Source organism: Mollisia scopiformis (assembly GCF_001500285.1).
Source record: "Mollisia scopiformis unplaced genomic scaffold LY89scaffold_2, whole genome shotgun sequence".
In the NCBI taxonomy this organism is placed as follows: domain Eukaryota; kingdom Fungi; phylum Ascomycota; class Leotiomycetes; order Helotiales; family Mollisiaceae; genus Mollisia; species Mollisia scopiformis.
In genome coordinates, this window is record NW_017263582.1 from 1,855,637 (window position 1) to 1,875,159 (window position 19,523).

At 47.9% G+C, this 19,523-nt stretch overlaps 6 protein-coding genes across 6 annotated transcripts; 3 read left to right on the top strand and 3 right to left on the bottom strand.

Annotated features, from left to right (window-relative positions):
- Window positions 1-2,279: 2,279 nt before the first annotated feature.
- LY89DRAFT_680344 (translation elongation factor EF-1 alpha) lies at window positions 2,280-4,383 on the top strand. Its single transcript, XM_018214059.1, has 7 exons — window positions 2,280-2,334; window positions 2,440-2,507; window positions 2,567-2,625; window positions 2,832-2,970; window positions 3,022-4,027; window positions 4,081-4,152; window positions 4,211-4,383. The coding sequence occupies exons 1-7, from the start codon at window positions 2,330-2,332 to the stop codon at window positions 4,236-4,238; spliced, it is 1,377 nt and encodes a 458-aa protein (XP_018077978.1). The 5' UTR covers window positions 2,280-2,329; the 3' UTR covers window positions 4,239-4,383.
- A 1,536-nt stretch (window positions 4,384-5,919) lies between these two features.
- Window positions 5,920-8,937, bottom strand: LY89DRAFT_777338 (uncharacterized protein). Its single transcript, XM_018222138.1, has 3 exons — window positions 8,034-8,937; window positions 7,673-7,986; window positions 5,920-7,625 (listed from the first exon to the last, which is right to left on the bottom strand). The coding sequence occupies exons 1-3, from the start codon at window positions 8,896-8,898 to the stop codon at window positions 6,072-6,074; spliced, it is 2,733 nt and encodes a 910-aa protein (XP_018077979.1). The 5' UTR covers window positions 8,899-8,937; the 3' UTR covers window positions 5,920-6,071.
- Window positions 8,938-9,040: 103 nt separating this feature from the next.
- On the top strand, window positions 9,041-10,356 carry LY89DRAFT_777339 (MAGE-domain-containing protein). Its single transcript, XM_018222139.1, has 4 exons — window positions 9,041-9,157; window positions 9,203-9,452; window positions 9,499-9,627; window positions 9,674-10,356. Exons 1-4 carry the CDS (start codon window positions 9,128-9,130, stop codon window positions 10,276-10,278), a joined length of 1,014 nt encoding a protein of 337 aa, XP_018077980.1. The 5' UTR covers window positions 9,041-9,127; the 3' UTR covers window positions 10,279-10,356.
- On the bottom strand, window positions 10,349-11,242 carry LY89DRAFT_188049 (splicing factor 3B, subunit 5). The gene is made up of 3 exons (XM_018205686.1): window positions 10,927-11,242; window positions 10,669-10,875; window positions 10,349-10,619 (listed from the first exon to the last, which is right to left on the bottom strand). The coding sequence occupies exons 1-3, from the start codon at window positions 10,927-10,929 to the stop codon at window positions 10,575-10,577; spliced, it is 255 nt and encodes an 84-aa protein (XP_018077981.1). The 5' UTR covers window positions 10,930-11,242; the 3' UTR covers window positions 10,349-10,574.
- LY89DRAFT_680347 (uncharacterized protein) lies at window positions 11,071-12,827 on the top strand. The gene is made up of 4 exons (XM_018214060.1): window positions 11,071-11,195; window positions 11,356-12,358; window positions 12,404-12,571; window positions 12,622-12,827. Coding segments are annotated over exons 1-4 (1,275 nt in total). The 5' UTR covers window positions 11,071-11,193; the 3' UTR covers window positions 12,724-12,827.
- A 1,192-nt stretch (window positions 12,828-14,019) lies between these two features.
- LY89DRAFT_728355 (uncharacterized protein) lies at window positions 14,020-18,693 on the bottom strand (the record flags this gene model as incomplete). Its single annotated transcript, XM_018219256.1, has 1 exon — window positions 14,020-18,693. One exon carries the CDS (start codon window positions 18,691-18,693, stop codon window positions 14,020-14,022), a length of 4,674 nt encoding a protein of 1,557 aa, XP_018077983.1.
- Window positions 18,694-19,523: the final 830 nt, after the last annotated feature.

Here is a 19,523-nt window from a genome sequence, read left to right on the forward strand (position 1 = left end):
TCAGAGAGTAATCTTACATCTGCTAGGCTAGGATATCTGCATGCTAACAGAAATATCGCTGTCTTTGGACAATGGTTTTGAGATTGTTGTTCAAGATAACCTGTTCAGTTCTTGGAATTGCAAATTCTGAGAGCATAGTATGTGGAATACTGTATCCCGCATCTGGCCCCACTCGTTTCCTTTAGCGAGCCCCTTTCTGCTCAGGACATACAGACAACTCGAGAGTTAGATCTTGCTTGCAATTTGCAAGAATTCGCTGTTGCTGAAGGGGGAAGCTAAAAAGCGCGTCTGATAGAAGTTCTCAGGAATCTGCCCTTCATCACACTATAAAATAGAATTCTCGAACCAAGAAACTGTTATTGCCTGTTCAAAGATTCTCGCTCACAAACGATCAAGTTGCTGCTGGCCGACTTTCATCAAATACCCCACTCTCAAGGGGCAGGTCTCCTGTTCAAGATTCTCACTTTTCCACGCAGCCAATTGCTATAGTCGTCAACAGTCTTCCGTCGACTGATAACGGATAAACTATCGGCAACGATTCCAGGAATCAGACGAATGGACTTACTTAGATCAAACAACACTTTCGGTCTTGACAACAATTAATCTCTTGACAACTGAACCTATCTTCAAGACAAACAGCTGCTCATTTCTAGGAACTTGGAGACGGATTGTTTCTCAGTTGTAAGGACCTATCGAGGACCGGTGTCAGAGCTCGGCATGTTTGGGAATTCCTGGATTTTGCCTCCAGCTTAGCAATTCTGTGAGATAGCCCTGGAAGGTTCTATATATACTGTTGGTCAAGGATAGGATATATGGCAGTTTATTGAGAGGATATTGCGAAGTTGAGGTACGGCAAATGAGATTACCCCGAAAGTGAATATCACTAAATGGGGATATGAGTCAAGCATACAACAATTTGCTGAATGTCAGGGGGTTGGGAGCCGCACTAAGTGTAATGAGGATCAGCAGGAACATCACAAATAGGTGCATTCTGCACTGTAGAATAATGTCTCAATCAATCATTCTACACTACCATTCAGCACAATTCACTAATACGAGAGCCTCAGTAGCAAAGGGCAGAACACCCCAGACATAAAACAAGGGCGTATGGTCTATTGATGAGTCCTCAATGTTGTAATGAGCCTCATGATGCCTCACAACCACTTGTTCTAGTAGCGCAGAGTTGCCACTTAACAGAAGTTGAGACTTGTGTCAATGTCCGGTGCCACCAAAATAATCCAAACTTGAATGACACACACTCAGCATTGAACAATTGCCGGATTCTATCGGCTTAGAAGAAGTAGTATAAAATTGAGGCGAAGAATGTAGGAGGAGCTCATGGAAGCTCGCCGAATAATTCAGGCGGTGAGGCGTAAGAATGAATTTGTAGGGTTACAGCGAGAAGAATGCGTGATAAGAAATCGAGTGAAGAAGGCACAAAAGTTATTTGTGAATTCATTACCAAGGGGAGCTCTGCTTTTAGATCATTCTGTGGTCTAAATTTGATGATCGAAGCAGTGAATGAGACAGGCTAAGACCGAGCAAGTCGCAGCTTATTGCATCCAGCATAGAAAGGTGAAAGAACTTTGATATCAAATCGAAAGTGACTCAAATGTTCAATTTCGAAAGAGGAGATACAGGGTTGGATTATGTAGCGCGAGACTTGCGACTATTCCGGTGTGCTGAACCGTATTGTGCTCTTTTAGTGGTAAGCATTATGCTGCTTTTTCAAGACCTGAAGCAATTTGAAGTAACAAAAGCAACGTTTGGAGGTCAATGGAAGTGAGCTAAGAAATACGACATGCGGTGAGACTTCTCCAAGATCAAAAGCAGAAGCGGTTCGCATGAGCCCAGCCGCATGTCGAGGCAAGTGGATCACAACTTTGGCGCTTTCACTAAGAATGACCTTGCATGACTTGGAGCATGAATACAATACTACAGTAAAAGACGAATATGTGATGATACAAATCGTTTGATATTCGCTATTGATACCCATCCTTCGCATTACAATTGACCCTCCGTAAGTTTTATGACGTTTCATTCATTCACCGATTTGAGTTTTCGCCGCATGACTCCGTACCACGTGATCTTGCACTAGTGGCTTAGCGTACTAATTTCCTTCAAGAAAATCGCACACTCTCCAATTTACCTCTTAATTCTGTGTCCAGCGCATACCCGATTCAAGCAATCACTCTGCGCAGTACGTCTCCTTCAATCTATATCTTCATCAAGGCATCATCACTGACACCTCCTTCAACAGATTCAAACCTTTTTCCCGCAAAAAAAATAACACCCACACACAAAACCGACAACTCTCAATACCGCCAACATGGGGTAAGCCTTCCGTCACCTTCAACCATCCACCCTCGATCAACAACATCAATACGATATCAAGGTCGATCTTAATGGACTCTTTGCTAACGGTTCTTTGCTCTGCAGTAAGGAGAAGATGCACATCAACGTGGTCGTTATCGGCCACGTCGATTCTGGCAAGTCTACCACCACTGGTAAGCCATCCTCAACCCTCGAATATCCCCTTCGCACATCCAGCTCACAATCATAACAGGTCACTTGATCTACAAGTGCGGTGGAATCGACAAGCGTACCATCGAGAAGTTCGAGAAGGTAAGAATTTCTCCTCGTTGTCACCTTGCACACAACTTTTCCTTATCGGCTTTTGCCCCTCGGTGGGGTAAAATCCTCGCTTGCCACCATCAACAAAATTTTTGCGCCCGTGCATCGTCACGACAACATGTCGATTGATGCCCGATGCACAATACCCTTCCACAACACACACTGTCTTCGAGTATCATGCTGACTCTCTCTAATAGGAAGCCGCCGAGTTGGGCAAGGGTTCATTCAAGTACGCCTGGGTTCTTGACAAGCTAAAGGCCGAGCGTGAGCGTGGTATCACCATTGATATCGCTCTTTGGAAGTTCGAGACCCCCAAGTACTATGTCACCGTCATTGGTATGTCTTCGCAGATACAATCACACCTCCTTCATTGCTAATCCAACGCAGACGCCCCTGGTCACCGTGATTTCATCAAGAACATGATCACTGGTACTTCCCAGGCCGATTGCGCTATCCTCATTATCGCTGCCGGTACTGGTGAGTTCGAGGCCGGTATCTCCAAGGATGGCCAGACCCGTGAGCACGCCCTCCTCGCCTACACCCTTGGTGTCAAGCAACTCATCGTCGCCATCAACAAGATGGACACCACCAAGTGGTCCGAGGCCCGTTACCAGGAAATCATCAAGGAGACTTCCAACTTCATCAAGAAGGTCGGATACAACCCAAAGACTGTTGCCTTCGTTCCTATCTCCGGATTCAACGGTGACAACATGATCGACAACTCCCCCAACTGCCCATGGTACAAGGGTTGGGAGAAGGAGACCAAGGCTGGCAAGTCCACCGGAAAGACCCTTCTCGAGGCTATCGATGCTATTGACCCACCTTCCCGCCCAACTGACAAGCCCCTCCGTCTTCCTCTTCAGGATGTCTACAAGATTGGTGGTATTGGCACGGTGCCAGTCGGTCGTGTTGAGACCGGTGTCATCAAGGCCGGTATGGTCGTCACCTTTGCCCCCGCTGGTGTCACCACTGAAGTCAAGTCCGTCGAGATGCACCACGAGCAACTTGTCGAGGGTCTCCCAGGTGACAACGTCGGCTTCAACGTCAAGAACGTCTCTGTCAAGGAAATCCGTCGTGGTAACGTTGCTGGTGACTCCAAGAACGACCCTCCCAAGGCCTCCGAGTCTTTCAACGCTCAGGTCATCGTTCTTAACCACCCTGGTCAAGTCGGTGCTGGTTACGCACCAGTCTTGGATTGCCACACTGCCCACATTGCTTGCAAGTTTGCTGAGCTTTTGGAAAAGATTGATCGTCGTACCGGAAAGTCTATTGAAGCCACCCCCAAGTTCATCAAGTCTGGTGATGCTGCCATCGTTAAGATGATTCCATCCAAGCCTATGTGTGTTGAGGCCTTCACTGATTACCCCCCTCTTGGACGTTTCGCCGTTCGTGAGTAAGTACAAATCCTTCCCCAACAGCAATGAGCTCTCGCTGACTTCATTCTAGCATGAGACAAACCGTCGCTGTCGGTGTCATCAAGTCCGTTGAGAAGTCTGACAAGGCTGGCAAGGTCACCAAGTAAGAACAACTTCCCCATTACATCTCTCCAGCATATGCTAACCACTTTGACTTACAGGGCCGCCGTCAAGGCCACCAAGAAGTAAACTACCCCCTTCGTGTTTCGTTTCCGGTCCTGGCATGGCAAAATAATCATGGATTGGAATGGGGAGGATGCTTGTACGTGAGAGGATGGTGTGGAAGGAAATACTTTGCACACTTTCATAGATAGCTTTGCTTGCGAAAAATGGCAATGGTTTCCTGACATCTTGAGCTCCTTGTAATCATGTTTGGTGATGCATCGTGACGTCGCCATCGTTTCCTTGTTCTCTGTTCTTATTGCACCTTCACCTGCATTTCCATTCCCGATCTCCACCTTCCTTCCACCTCAACACCACCTTCAAGTGGGTTCTCCTCACTTGTGAATTTCGAGTACTGTGTGGTTTATGCATCCGTATTTACGCCTACCAACACCTTGAATGCTGAAAAGAGTGCACTTGGTTTAGGTGCCAGTCTTTGCAAAGTCGCTTGACAACATATCCCTAACTCATCCAACTCACTCAAGCATTTATCTACAATTTGCTGCTGGCCAATCTTCTTCTGTTCACAGACACTGAACTCCCTTCTTCATTTGTGAGAACCAGGACAGATAATGCCCAGACTGGGGAGGCAATCCTTATGCTCAAGTCTCCTGCTTTGGAAAAGCTTCAAGGCAATCAGATGCTCTGCTCTTTTCTTGGGCCGACTTTCCCTCTCTGAGCCAGGCAAGGCCTGTTTCAAGAGCTGGTGTTTATAGTGTTCTCGTTCTTGATTCTCTACGGGAGCAATATGTCCAGGTAAATCCAGGAATTTCCTGGTTTTAACCAGGATTGTTGGACTTTTCCTGGAATGGGTCCTAAAGTCCTTTAAATTTGATTCTTTCTAATTTAATAATATTCTTGAATCTACTAGATTATCTAGGATTTTCTAGGAATACTGGAATTGTGCTGAAAATGAAATGGATATCTAAATAAATCCAGGAAAATCCTTTAAATGCTTTAATACAATCAATTCAAGGCGCATTCCTTCTAGCGTCCCCGCACAAAAAGTCCTCTCTCTTAAAGTAAGTCCTCTCAGAGCAAGTCCTCTCCCCGAGATCTCTTCCCCAGATTATGTCCTCTCTTTTAGAGTAAGCCTCTCTTAGGACAGGCCCCTCTCTTTAGAGTGTGTCTGGCGATGAAGGCTACCAAGGCATCTAAATCAAGGTGCATGCAGCTGGAATGGTAGATTCCTGGACGATTAATAGAGAATTCCTGGGGGGAAAAAACTGGAATTTAATCCTTTGAAATAGTCCTGGATTCTAGATTCAGGAAAAAACCAGGATTTGCTCCCGTAGGGATTGTCCAAAGAATGCTGGACATCCAAGGGCTTCATGAATGACGCTGTTGTCCGCCCTCTTTCTTATGCGCTGATACAAGCATCTGTTTTGGTTGTATCTTCCATATAATTGGAATGTATCTAGAAATCGTAGCTAGAAAGAGCCCTTGTGAGGCTTTTTTTTTTGGGCTTTCAAGGACATCCTCAAGAACACGCCCAAGGGTTCTTTCTAGCCACGATCTTTTGGATACATCCGAATTGTATGGAATATACACCCAAAAAAGATGCTTGCTAACACCGCAGCTCATATCTTTCATGATTATGAAGACTTGGAGGCAGAGATCATGAAGTCTAGGAAGATTGCTGCTGTATCATCTGCATCTCATTCTGCAAGACATCACAGCACGGGACAATGCAGGGCATGGTTGTCGAGGGAGGATCAGTTTTATTGTGACCAGTACTGTACATTTCCTGTACACAAATCCACAGTCATATCTACACCAAAATGCTATGCACCGCCTATGCCCAGTCAACTCCACTATATAATACAAGGAAATGTTGCTACAGTATAATCATCACAAGCCTTATTCGGACTTATCGCTCTCCATCCATCTGTTATGCTGCTTTTGCATGAATTCACCTTGCAATTCATTCTCGACATCCGCAGCCCCATCTAAATCTTCGTTGTCAGAGATCTCGGCGCTATCTTCGTCGCTCGCGCCCTCATCTTCTTCCTCCATCACTTGTTCACTCTTCTCCCAATTGAATGTATCTGCACCTAGGCCCTTGTTGATTTTGAACTTTCCTGAGAAGTAACTGAACAGCAACTTAGGCTTAGCAGGGACTGACCTCATCAATCCACCTTTGGGCTCCGTAGTCGTCACGGTTCTGACGTCTTCCAGATCAACAAGTTCGCCACTACCATCTCCTAACATATCAGCCAATCGATATGCTGCGGCCACGAAGTCCTCTTCCGAAACCACCGCACCTCCTCTTACCGGGCGAAGCTTGAGTTCAGCTCGTCTGCCACCGGCTTTACCAGCCTCGATGGAGGTGTAACATACTCGGAAATCTTTCCAATCAAAGACAAGAGTGCTATGAACCTCAAGACCAGCGAAGAGGTACTGCACTTCTCTATCCTCTAAATGCTTATCTGTTTCTTTCAATCCAAGGAGCTTGAATCCTTCGCCCTGGCACAAATGGGCCGAGATTGGAAGTGTAATCGTAGGTGGTGTGTCCAACTTCCCTTTGGAGGCAAGACTCAGTTGACTCTCTGCTAAAAAGTTCTTGATTGGTTTCAAGAACTTCCTGGTCAATCGACTCGTTATCCTCTGCTGGAAACGGATGTCGACGGCGCTATCAGGTAACATCACATCAGTCTTCTTTTCGTGCATGATGGCGTTAACACCTTCAAGCTTTGTATTTTTATTGCCATCGATGCTGAAAGTCATTTCTAGGCTGGGAAATGCTGAGAGAGCTTCGACACCGATTGGCATGGATTTCTTGAAGCTTGGATACTTTGAATGCCGATCCCGCTTGACTACAAGGAAGAAAGGATTAGGCTGGAAGCGAAGGACGAGTCGATCGATTGTCTTGCTTTTTAGGGGTGCACCGGCCTTGCTGAGGACGCGGGAGAGGTTTGGGACCTTGGTGGAAAAGGCATGTACGAGTCCAGGTGTATTCATCGGAGTTGATTTGGGTCCGATATCAATCTTGTTTGGCTTGCTGTGTAACACAGTGCCCATCAGAGCTGAAGTTTCGGTGAAGTAACGTTTGCTCCAGTGTAGAGGGCTATCCCGCTGTTCACTATCCTGGGCTGGTGTTGGGGTTTCCGTATCCGAAGATCGAGTAGTGGGAAGTGATGATAATGTAGGCTCGGAGATAGTCTGCGCTGTGTAGGCTGGCTCTTTCGACAAGGGGGCAACGAATCGCGTCCAATCTCGCATCCGTTGTCGCCAATTTAGACCTCCTGTAAAAGAATAGTCAATCAGAGCGCCGGAAGCCGATTGTTTCTGCCGGATCGCAAGATCATGCTCCAGTCTGCTAGAGAAGTTGCTGCAAGTCAAAATCAGTCGTCGAACGACATCGACTCTCGAGCTTGTTGCCGTAGGGTTGTTTTCAATGCAAGAAACTTGCAACTATAGCAGAATTAGAAAATGTCTACCCTGTGAAATAGAACACTTACAAGTTTCCCTGAACTTCTGACAATCTTGGTGCTTGTAATCTCACCCAAACAAGTTAATGCTGTGTCGTCTAGATATGTGTCCATGAACTTGTCCACTTGTCGTCCACTGAGCTTCTTAGTTAAGAGAGCTGCTAGATTGATCACTCCCCTACGAATACCCTTGACTGACTCCTGGATAGCTTCGATAATGGCATATTTCTTAGCATTCGTAGTTGTGACACGAATGGCACTTCTTGAACGGAACACGTCAAATCTTTCCTCTTCAAAAAGCAGATGAGTGTTACGTATAGAATCAAGAACAGAATACTGGCCCACTACAAACCATCAGTATGTTAACTTGATACAGTACGAGTCTACTCACTAAGCAGGAGGTCGATGTCGCCACTGCGAAGTTTTATTTCAAACTGGCCAATGCCATCGACAAGGTCAGGGAGTTCAACCATCCAGCACTCGCGCAAAAGGCGAAGAGCAAGCACTTGTTTGGGCGTGTGGGAACTTCGGTAGTATTCTCGAAGAGGATCGCTGTCAAAGTAGTGTTCAATATCCGAAATGCCTGGTAACCAAGGAGTGATTTGAGTAATAGGGGCATGAGTGTCGTTTGCCTTCCAAGGCTCAATTGGCTTTTCCCGTTCCCGTTTGTTTTTAAAACTCTTCATATAATTCTCCAATTGGGATGTCGTGAAGCCTTTATCAAGGATAGAAACAAGTTCATTTAGTTGTGCAAAGTCCCGGATGCCTTCTCCCTCTGGAGGTCTGAAGGCTTCGATGTTCTTGGTCACCTCATCTGCTCCTACCAAGCCTTTCTCTTCTGCCAGTGTACCAAGAATATCGATATGCTTCGGTTTCATGACCTTCATCTTCTGTTGCTGGAGCACATATTTGCGAAATATGGAATCCCGTAAGATGATTACTTTTGCTTTGTCGCCCAGAGCCGTTGCACCTCTGAGCTCTTCCAAATCTTCTCGCTGGAATAGTCCTCGATGACCACGTAATTTTCCCAATAATCGTCGTGTATCGTATTCCCCACCCTCCACCTTATCGACATCTGTATCGTTGTCATCGAGGCCAATTTCGTCGTCGGATTTGGGAGCAGCTTGCTGAGAGTACCGGCATCGTTGTGGGATTGTCTGGGACAGAGCCGAAGGTTGAGGGCGCAAAGAGCGCTTTGCTAAGGTTCGTTGACACCGGAGACATATATGCTGTCTCAAAGGCTTCCGAGTAATCATGTATGCGACTTCTTGACAGGATTCTGCATCTCAGTTCAGAGTGTCTGGAATTTTTTTGAAGAAGTCGGCAGCCGGTGATTTCATCGCCGAAGGATCCCTGTCAACTAAACGCGTGAATCGCGTCTTCCACAGATTGTCCCTCCTCTTCTCGACCGCACCTCACAAAGATTATCTCGGGTTTACAGAAATCTTTTACGTCGGATTTTAAGATATCTACGACTCGATCACAATGCCTTCTGCAGCAAGAAGACGGCGCACAGTAAGTTTTGTGACAAGGCTAAATGATCTCTGCTAATGACCGCAGGTGCAAGAGGAAGAGGAGTCGTCTGAAGAAGAAGAAGACAGAAGACAGAGCACACAGAGAAATCGTAGACACGCTCCACCGTCTGATGATGAAGAGGAAGAGGAGGAGGAAGAGGGAGCTGGCGACGATGAAATGGACGTAGATGCCAGACCAGATGCACAAGATCAAACTGTTAAGAAGATGGTACGATACGCATTGGCATGCGAATACCAGCGGATGCCGATCAGGAGGGCTGGTATATCAGAGAAAGGTATAATCACCTGGCTCTATGTTTGGTCCCAGTGCTGACCTGCCAGTCATTGGGAAGCAGCGAGGTAGCTTCAGACGCGTTTTCGAAGCAGCACAGACACAGCTACGAACCAAGTTTGGAATGGAGATGGTGGAATTACCCACCAAAGAAAAGACTACCCTGAAAGACAAAAGAGGTGGGTTAATGCTATTCTTTAATTCGAGTTCTGCTAACAGGAGCAGCTGCGCAGAAGACGAAAGGAGGCGCGAAGACCACATCCTCTTATGTCCTCACAACAATCCTGCCTCCAGAATACCGCACAGCGGATATCATGCCTCCGTCTATTGTTGGTGACATTGAGGACGAAGCCCAGTATCTAGGAATTTGTTCTCTCATTGTTTCGATAATCGCCCTCAGTCCCAACGCTACTCTGGCAGATGTACAACTAAAGAAGCACCTCGGAAGAATGAATATGGAGCGGAATGCAGGAGGCTTGGGCAGGACCGAGGATGTATTGAAGAAAATGTGCAATCAAGGGTATGTGCAAAAGGTTGTCGAGAAGAATCAAGATGAGGAAACAATCGACTGGAAAGTAGGGCCGAGGGGAAAGGTTGAGATGGCAAGTACGGGCATACGAGGACTAGTGCTCGAGGTATATGGTGAGAATGCTCCTGAAGATCTTGATAAAAGGCTACAGCGAAGTCTCGGTATGGAGATCAAGAAAGCCAGCACAGGCAACGGAGTAAATGGACAAGAAACTGCAGAGGCAGAGGAAGCCGACGAGGAGCGTGATAATGGTGACCCTGGTCCAAGTTCTAGAAGAACTTCTGGACGGAGGCGTGGATGAGGGGGAGGTAATAGCAACTGGGACAACTTGTGCAGTATATTCTATGATTGATTACCTTGGAAGAAATGTAATGCAACTCGATTTGTACCAAATTTTTGTGGCTTCATGGTGATTGAATTGTTGGTATTCTGTGGCACCTTCGCAGCTCGCTTTCTGCTGCCAAATGCTGCTGCAACTAATCGGTATGCTCTACGGAAAGGTCCTTCATGACGGACTCAAGTCTCAGCAAGCATCAGATTTGGTCCTGCTTCCCCACGATCTGAAATAAATGCAGCTACCGACTGTCCCATGTCTTTTCAGTCCTGAACCTCCGGCGGCTTCCCAACAGGTTGTATCATTTTCTACAACCATATTAGAACGGTGTCCTGTCTCTGCCCATGGTGAACTCACCTCAATCATTTGAGCCCGCACCTTCTCCTTGCACTCTCCCATACCAATAGCCATGTAGCTCAATAGAGGTGGATGTCCAACATAACTGGCATAGCTGTCTCGCTGGATGTTACTTGTCCATTCGAATTTAGTCGTATCGGCATGCCCAGTTCCAACGTATCGAGCTTGCAGAGCCTCGAGCTGCTGCTGGGCACGAAGTTTGTCCGCCTAAGAGCAATTAGCATGAGAATCAATAGGCAAAAGAACGAGACTGCACACCATGTTGATTCTATGAACGCCGTACGAAACTGCAGAAGAGTTTCTGGAGGGCTTTGAAGACTTGCGCCGGAACGGTGAAACTCTTTCCCGGCAAACGCTAAAATCATCGAGGACGGCGCGGCTCTGGAACTTATTCAATCATCAATTCAATTCGCGTATCTTTCAACCAACGTCGAGATTGACCACCAGACCTGAAATCTGACTTTCGATATTGATACTTCCCGCGCTTTCTGCGTTTTTTTCTCTCTGACCCTAGCTCCAGCTGTCATGTAAGTCTGTCTCCACGTGATGCACACGTGATACGGCCCAGCTTTCTCTTTCAAGAGGCAGATCCTTTTTCAAGAGAGGAGCCTAAGTCCTGATCAGCAGTGGAATCTATAATACCATCGATTGAAAGCAAAAATGGGCGGACTCACTAACGCTTCTCAGGGACCTCGAAGTACAGATTCGGCCGCATAGCAGCCGTTCAAGACCTCCCGCTCATCGCCCTCTCTCACTGGACCAAAGATTAGCTCAAGGTGATCGTTTCCGCAAAGCCAAGGAGAGACTCGAAGTATCTCTACAAGAAATACAACAGGCCCACTCGTCACCCTCGTCAGCGTTTCCGAGCCATACAGGGCAAGATGACTGCGAACGATGTGCTAGAAGAAAGGGAGATATTGCTCGAGCATACTATGCCTACTATCTCGATTCCGATCCAGAAAGCTGGGTATCGTATGCTACTCCGGAGTACCGACGTGAACTCGAGAGGAGATTTAATGATCCAGGAAGCTCTTTAGACGATCTTCATGCTACTTTCCGGATGGGACTTCGAGAGTATCTCAAGCTGAATCTTTCTTCCGGCACTGTCTTCTCCGAAGACGAGTTATCAAGTCTGTTCATCGACGAGCGAAGCACAACTGAAATCCTCAACACATGCCTCGAACAAGCTCAACAAAAAACTTCAAATTCCGATACAGCAACATTCATTGCCGAACTACAAGGCGCCAAAGGCCCCGAGGACAGAGCCCAGGTCTATGCCAAATACTACTGTAGCCAATCGTGGGCCGATTCCTCCTCTGTGAAGAACTTCAAAGCAAAGTATGCACGCATGTTCGAGCAACTTGTACCGCATGACGAGGTTGTAGCCGCTATGCGTAGGGAAGCTGAAGAATCGCAGTCAAGCAGGCTGGCAGGATTGAGTCGGCAGCTGAGCGAGCTGGAGATGGCACAAAGTGCACACTTGAAGGCCAAGGCGAGAAAGGATCAGAAGATGCGAGACAGAGAACCAAGTCCTGGAGTTGTGCAATGCAGTCTGGTGGGCTGTGCTAATGAGGTTGATCTCGCGACGGATGAGACGATCGAATGCGCTGTATGCGAGTGGCTGGAACGAAAAGGAAGCGAGAAAGGACGAGCATTCTATTGTTGCATGGGGCATGCGGAAGAGGACTTCGTAAGTTACCTTATTGTCTGTGTGAATATTGCTAATGTGAGGCAGGAGGAACATGATCGAAACGATCATCAGTGCTGTATGGGAGGTGGTTGTTTCTATTTCCCCCAAGCAGGTCCACCGGGAGAAACAGGTAATGGAGGCATCTGTCAGGATTGTGCAGACGAAGAATTCACCTCGTATTTCTGCTCTCAAGACTGCTATCATCATAATCTGGTAGGTATGCCTCCTTCATTGTTCACGAAGATGACTGACAATGGGACTAGGAACTCCACAGAGAGGACTTTCACATGGGCAAGGGCATTCACAATGACTCGGACAATCTAGAAATGTTTAGGCCTGCTGATGATATGGAGATCATGTCATAGCTTCTGAATTCATATAGTTTAGGAGCTGAGGTAGAATGTGTCTCATGATGTATTTGATAAATACCTACAAGCTACTTCTGTAAATTACCATGAAATGGACGGACATTCAAATTACAACTATCTGAAGGTGAAGTTCGATGCACAGCTAAGTTCTACAATCTCCTTCAATAGCACTCACATTCTTCTGCATCGAAATGTACCACCTGCCTGCAATGTACCGCCTGCTTACAATTCACCACCTGCCTACGATGTACTACCTGTCTGGAAAGTATCACCTGTCTACAATGTACCGCCTGCCTATAACGTCTTATCCGGCTCTCCGATTATAAACCCCAGACGTACATTTTAGAAGACGTATTGAGCCTCAAACCCTGGGATATTCAGAGATTGCACGAATGGGCTGGTGACCACACTGTAGGCATGACGTGAGTAAACCTTTGAGTCAAATCAGATAACATGCACCGATGGTGTGCCTAGACATTTTTCCAAGCCCCTACCATACCTACCTAGATATGCTATCGGCGCATACCTTGTAATCAATAGCCTCTCAACATTCAACAGAATATTCTCACGCATGCTGGACATTGTGACTAAATTATGGAGATGAAATATCATTCCACCACGCTCTTCGTGACCTCCACAAATTGGCTCCAATTAACACCAGGCAGAAACTTACCACATATACGTGTACAATGTACCTTCCTCTACAACTGTGCCACATGTCATCAATGACTGTCGTTTTCTTCAATACAACGAGGAAATATAGCAAAAGTATCCACCATACCATTGCTGGCACGACTCGAGGGAAGCCAGCAGTGCCACGACAATGATCACATGTTCATTCATTGATCGATATGTCCAGCGGTGAAGAGAAAAGCAGATATTCATTCTTTTATACTATAATAACTATCGAAGTCGAACGCTCGCAATATATGACAAACAAATGCTAAGACTACAATACTTGGATCGATCAAAATTCCAGAAAGCTCGGCCGTCATATCATAGGCACCGAAGCCAACAAATAAAACAAAGGGTATAAAACGCGCGCTGGAAAACACAAGGGAGATGCAATCGCTTCAGTATCATCAATTTTGGTTCGTGCTTTCCTCCTTCCATGATTTCTTATTTCGGTTTCAATGTCCTCCCATTACCTCAAGCTGAATCCTCACCTTCGTGGACTGTATATTTTGTTACAATTTCGACCCCTGAACTTTTGTTTCGTCAAACTTTCTTCGCAATTTTGAGATCCGATACTGATCCGCTAACTTATGCTTCAGACTCGGTATCTGGCTCGACCTACGCCTCCACGACACTCATACTACCGTTTCCATTCTTGACTTCGACGCCCTTGTCATTCTCGCCAACTTCTTCAACATTGCCGTTCATCTTAGCAATGCTGTGCTCGACCATGATCTTGACGGATTGAACAGCGCTCAGGATCTCGTCATCTTTGATAACCTTGGGCGCGATCGGAGTCGGAATACCCTCGACGAGAACCTTGATGGATTTCACCTCGGTCAATATCTCGTCGTCCTTGATGTCGACTTGAGCAGGGATGGCTTCGACGAGCATCTTGATGCCGGAAAGCTCGCTCAGGATCTCCTCGTCCTTGACATCCTTGGACTCGGTTGGAGTAGGAAGGCCTTGGATCAGAGTCTTGACATGACCAAGTTCAGCGAGGATCTCTTCATCCTTCACATCCTTGGCTTCTGTCGGTACAGGAAGACCCTCGATCAAAGCCTTTACGTGACCAAGAGCAGCTAAGATCTCCTCGTCCTTGACTTCCTTCACGGCAGCAGGAACAGGAAGACCCTCAACGAGAGCCTTGACCTCCAAAACATGCTTCTCGATGTGCGAGATATCAACAACTTCAGCAGGCGGTGATGGTTTGGAGAACCAATCCAGGAGATGCTTGCTGTGGTCTTCAGCCTTGGTCTTCACCTCTGTCAAGGCATGATGATGGTCACCCAGAGAGGACGTGACGTTTTGGATTGCATTCTCGAGGCCAGAGAGATCTGTGACTGGAGCGGGTGCCGATACAACTTCTCTGATGGCCGAGAGGTTCTCAGTGTGTGCATCAGCGGTAGACTTGAGCTCTGAGATGTTGGTGTGATGAGTATCGAGAGAAGCTTTGATCTCGGCCACGGAAGATTCGAGAGCAGACAGGTCAGTCACTGGAGCTGGTGTCGCGACCGTGCTCTTAATCTCAGTCAAGTGACCAGCATGCTCGTCAAGAGCGGCCTTGTGGGACTCAAGTGTACTCTTGACGTCCGTAAGGTGGCCCTCGAGACCAGACAGGTCAGTGATGGGAGCTGGGGAGGCAATGTTACTCTTGATATCGGTCAAATGACTGGAGTGCTCATTAAGGGCCGCTTTGTGAGACTCGAGGGTACTCTTGACATCTGTAAGGTGACCCTCAAGGCCGGATAAGTCAACCGGCTCAGCTACGGCTGGAGGCGAAGCTACGATGTCTTTGATGGCACTCAAGTGACCAGTGTGTTCATCAATTGCAGCCTTTTGAACTTCCAGCAAGCTCTTGACATCAGTGAGGTGTCCTTCCAGACCAGAAAGGTCAACGGGCTCTGGTGCGGGTGCGGGAGTGGCAACAATGTCTTTGATCGCGGACAAATGGGCGCTGTGCTCCTCGAGGGTAGCTTTGTGAGCATCAAGAGAAGAAGCGACCCCGTCGATGGAGCCTTGGAGACCAGACAGGTCAGTAGGCTCAGCGACAGGGGTTGGTGCGGCGACCTTGTCCTTGATCTCAGCAAGATGCTCGCTATGAATTCCAAGAGTGGCTGTGAGTGCCACAAACGAAGCCTCCAAGCCAGTGATATCAGTCTTATCAGGTACAGAACCTGAAGTGTTGACGATTTCTTTGATCTCCGACAAGTGTGCGGTGATGGGCGACAAGTCAACCGGCTCCGCAGCAGGAGTAGGTGTGGCGACCTTCTCTTTGATTTCGCTCAGATGTTCACCATGTAATCCAATGGTGGCTGTCAGACCAGCAAGGGATGCTTCCAAGCCAGAAAGATCAGTCTTCTCGGCCACTGGAGCAGGTTGGGCAACGATATCCTTGATGGCATTCAGATGTTCCGAGTGCGTTGCAAGTGTAGAGACGATCGGAGAGAAATCGACGGGCTCGGCCGCTGGGGTGGGAGTAGCCAGGGTAGCCTTGATGTCTGCGAAATGGCCACTGTGAGCCTCAAGAGCAGAAGTAATAGGACTGAAATCAACTGGCTCTAGGACTGCTGGTGGAGCGGAAACAATGTCTTGAATCGTTGTCAAGTGTGCGGTGATGGGAGATAAGTCTACTGTTTCAGCAACAGGTGGAGGAACTGCAAGAGTGCCTTTAATGTCGGTCAGATGAGCACCATGAGCCTCAAGGGTTGCTGCAAGAGGAGATAGATCGACTGGCTCAGGAGGCGAGGGTTGGGACGCAAGTGTGTCCTTGATTGCTGTGAGGTGAGCCGTGTGAGCATCCAGAGTAGATACCAATGGGGTCAGATCAACCGGTTCCGATACAGGAGGTGGAGCAGAGACGATGTCTTTGAGCTCTGTAAGGTGCGCAGTGTGGGAGTCCAAGGTTGAGAGCAGTGGTGCAAGATCCACAGATTGAGAAGGTGGTTGGGTAGCCAAGGTCTCTTTAATGTCTGTCAAATGGGCTGTATGAGCTTCCAATGTTGACACAAACGGTGTCAAATCAACTGGCTCTGTGGCGGATGCTGGAGCGGAGACCGTATCTTTGATAGCTGCGAGTTGTTCGCCATGAGCCTCGAGGTGTGAAACAATTGGCGCGAAATCGACAGGGTCAGCAGTAGGAGCGGGCTTGGAGACAATTTCTTTGAGCTCAGTAAGATGCTGAGTGTGAGTCTCCAGCGTTGAAACTAGAGGAGCCAAGTCAACAGCTTCTGGTACAGTGGCCAGCGCAGAGACGATGTCTTTGATTTCTTGGAGATGTGAGACAATTGGAGCCAAATCTGTGGATTCTACTGCAGCGGGAGGAGCCGAGACGAAAGCCTTGATTGCCTCAAGATGTGTAGAATGCTCTTGGAGAGTGGTATTGATGGGGTCGAGGTCGGCAGTGGGAGCAGGTGCATTCTTGATGGCAGACAGGGTATCTGTGTGCTCTCCCAATGTCTCCATGACTTTCTCAAACGATGACTCGAGGGACGAGAATACCGACGTATCTTGAGCGGGAGCCGAGCTGGCGATGGCAGACTTGATATTCTCTAAATGAGTTGTGTGGCTCTCCAAGTGTGAAACAATGGGAGCGAAGTCGATAGGAGCAGCGACAGCTGGAGCTGGCAATCCGCTAATGAGTCCCTTAAGCTCGGACAAATGAGTAGTGTGGGAGTCGAGCGTGGATACTAGTGGGGATAAATCGATCTCCTTAGGAGCAGGAGTCTCCTTGTCAACTGATGCCTTTACTTCAGCGAGAGATGCCGCAAGAAGACCGATAGAAGCTTCGATGCCTGTGAGGTCTGTCTTCTCTGGGGGAGGTAGAGAGACTGCGGATTTGATATGTTCAAGATGGGTCGTATGAGCATCCAAAATGGACACTAGGGGTGACAAGTCAACTTCCTTGGCCTCAGGGATTGGTGCAGAGACTGCTGATTTAATTGCTTCCAGATGAGCAGAGTGGGCATCAAGAGTGGAAACCAATGGCGATAGGTCCATTTCCTTTGCCTCAGGAACTGGTGCTGATACCGCCGATTTAATTGCTTCTAAGTGAGCAGAATGGGCATCGAGGGTAGAGACAAGAGGTGAGAGATCAACTTCTTTTTGCTCGACCGTAGGTAGTGGAGTATCGATAGTGGCTTTGATTTCAGCAAGAGCAGCTGACAACTTCTCAACAAAAGCCTCCAAAGACGAGAGGTCCACCTTCTCGCTTACTGGGTAAGGAAGAGCAGCAAGAGTTTTGATTTCATCGAGAGTGCCGGTATGAGCGTTTAAGGTTGAGGCGACATTCTCGATGGAGCTCTCCAGACTTGTCAAATCAATCTTCTCCGCCACTGGTGCTGGTGCGGAGACAACTTCTTTCAGGGCATTTAGTGATGCCGTGTGTGTTGCCAATGTCTCGTGTGATGCCTGAACAGCACCCAGAATTTCTGAGGTAGTATCCTTGCTCCTGATCTCGTCCAGAGCAGCAGCATGGGCAGCATGAGACTGGTTTGATGTCTTGAGTTGGTCAAGGATCTCAGGTGTAGCATCTGAAGCCTTCAGCTCCGAGAGCGTAGCTTGGTGAACCTCAATAGCTGAAAGCACTGCTCCAACCTGAGCACTAAGACCAGCAATACCAGCACTTGTGCCGGCTTCAATGTCGAGCTTCAAAGATCCAAGTTCTGCAGACAAGGCCGCAAGCTTGGCATCTTGACTAGTAAAGTCGACCGGAGCTTGCACTTCCCGTGCGTGTAATGTTTGCAGGCCAGATGATATTGTGTCCAGCTTCTCTCCGTGCGAGGTTAGCAAGCTCGTATCTGGGGATCCAATCTGCTGTTGCACAGCCTCGATATTATTCCCAAGCTCCACCAACGAGTCAGTAATCTTGGAGACGGCATCTTCGATGGAACTGATCTTGCCAGTGGTTTGCGTATTGTTGGTGTCAACGAGATATGATAGATCGGACAGCTTCGAAGATGTTTGGGTATTGCTTTGGTTGATTCGTTGCGTGAGTTGTTCGTTCGATGCTTGGATCTTTGATTCGATAGTGGATATGTCAAACGCCGCGGCGAGTGTGGGTTGTAACTGCGTAGCCAGATGTCCAGCAACTGCTTTGGTAAAGTCGTCGGTATTGAGAGCCGCTGATATAGCATCTGCTATTGACTTCTGGAGCTCATCCCGGTCCTGTGCATGGTCTGGCTCGTCATCCGAGGGAAAACTTCCCGGCGGCTCTGCACCTTTGGCATGCTTATCGTGGTTTCGGCCTGAGAGGACGTCTCTGAGACGGTGAATGATCTTGGGTGTAGACATCACAGTGATGCCGGTGAGAGATGATACAACGAAGAGGTACAATAATGTAACAAGAGACGACATCCGCCCGGGACTGTTGAAGAAGAAGAGGGAAAAGTCGGGAAATTCTTACATTACATACTAACCCACCTTTAGCTTACTGCACACAGTTTTTTTGTACGTTGTGAATAATGTGCAAATGTCTAATTGTCAGTCTCAGATTTGGAGTCACCTCATTTCAGGGAGGAAGTCGGTGAGAAGGCGTTTGGGCCAGCTTTGTGGGGGTTTGCGAGGTTGTTTGCTCGGCCCGGGAGTTTGTCCGCTGCCTCTGGCCGACGTCTCCTGCAACAGATGCACAGGAGGGCGTCAAAATCGACCCAGTTAGGGATTTTATACATCCCCAGTGGTTCATGCCGTGAACTCCCCCACCGCTGGCAAGTCCCTGGTCGACCGACTGTGAGCACGTAGTCGTGAATGGGGTTTGGTCCGGATGGCTATCTGAGTCTGTGAACCAGTGACGAGAGATTTTGTCGCCGCGGACCCGCGAAAGGTGGTATCGGGCAGCGGTCATGTGCAGCAACAACGCATATTGAGGTGCTTCAGGCTGGAGAAGTGTATTCCAATTCATTGATGTTGGGAGCCATTATCCTATCAGTGGAGAACAGTTGTCGAGACAGCGCACCGTGGGAGGGTCCGAGACATAACGGCTGCATGTTGGAGAACCAAATCTGCAGACGTAAAAACTCATTCAGGGGGCTGCACGGTTGACTTTCCGAGGCTCGCCCAGATTTATAGATGGCAAAGATTTTCACATCTTTGCGGAAAGGAGGGTGAAGCTTGAAGGTGGAAGT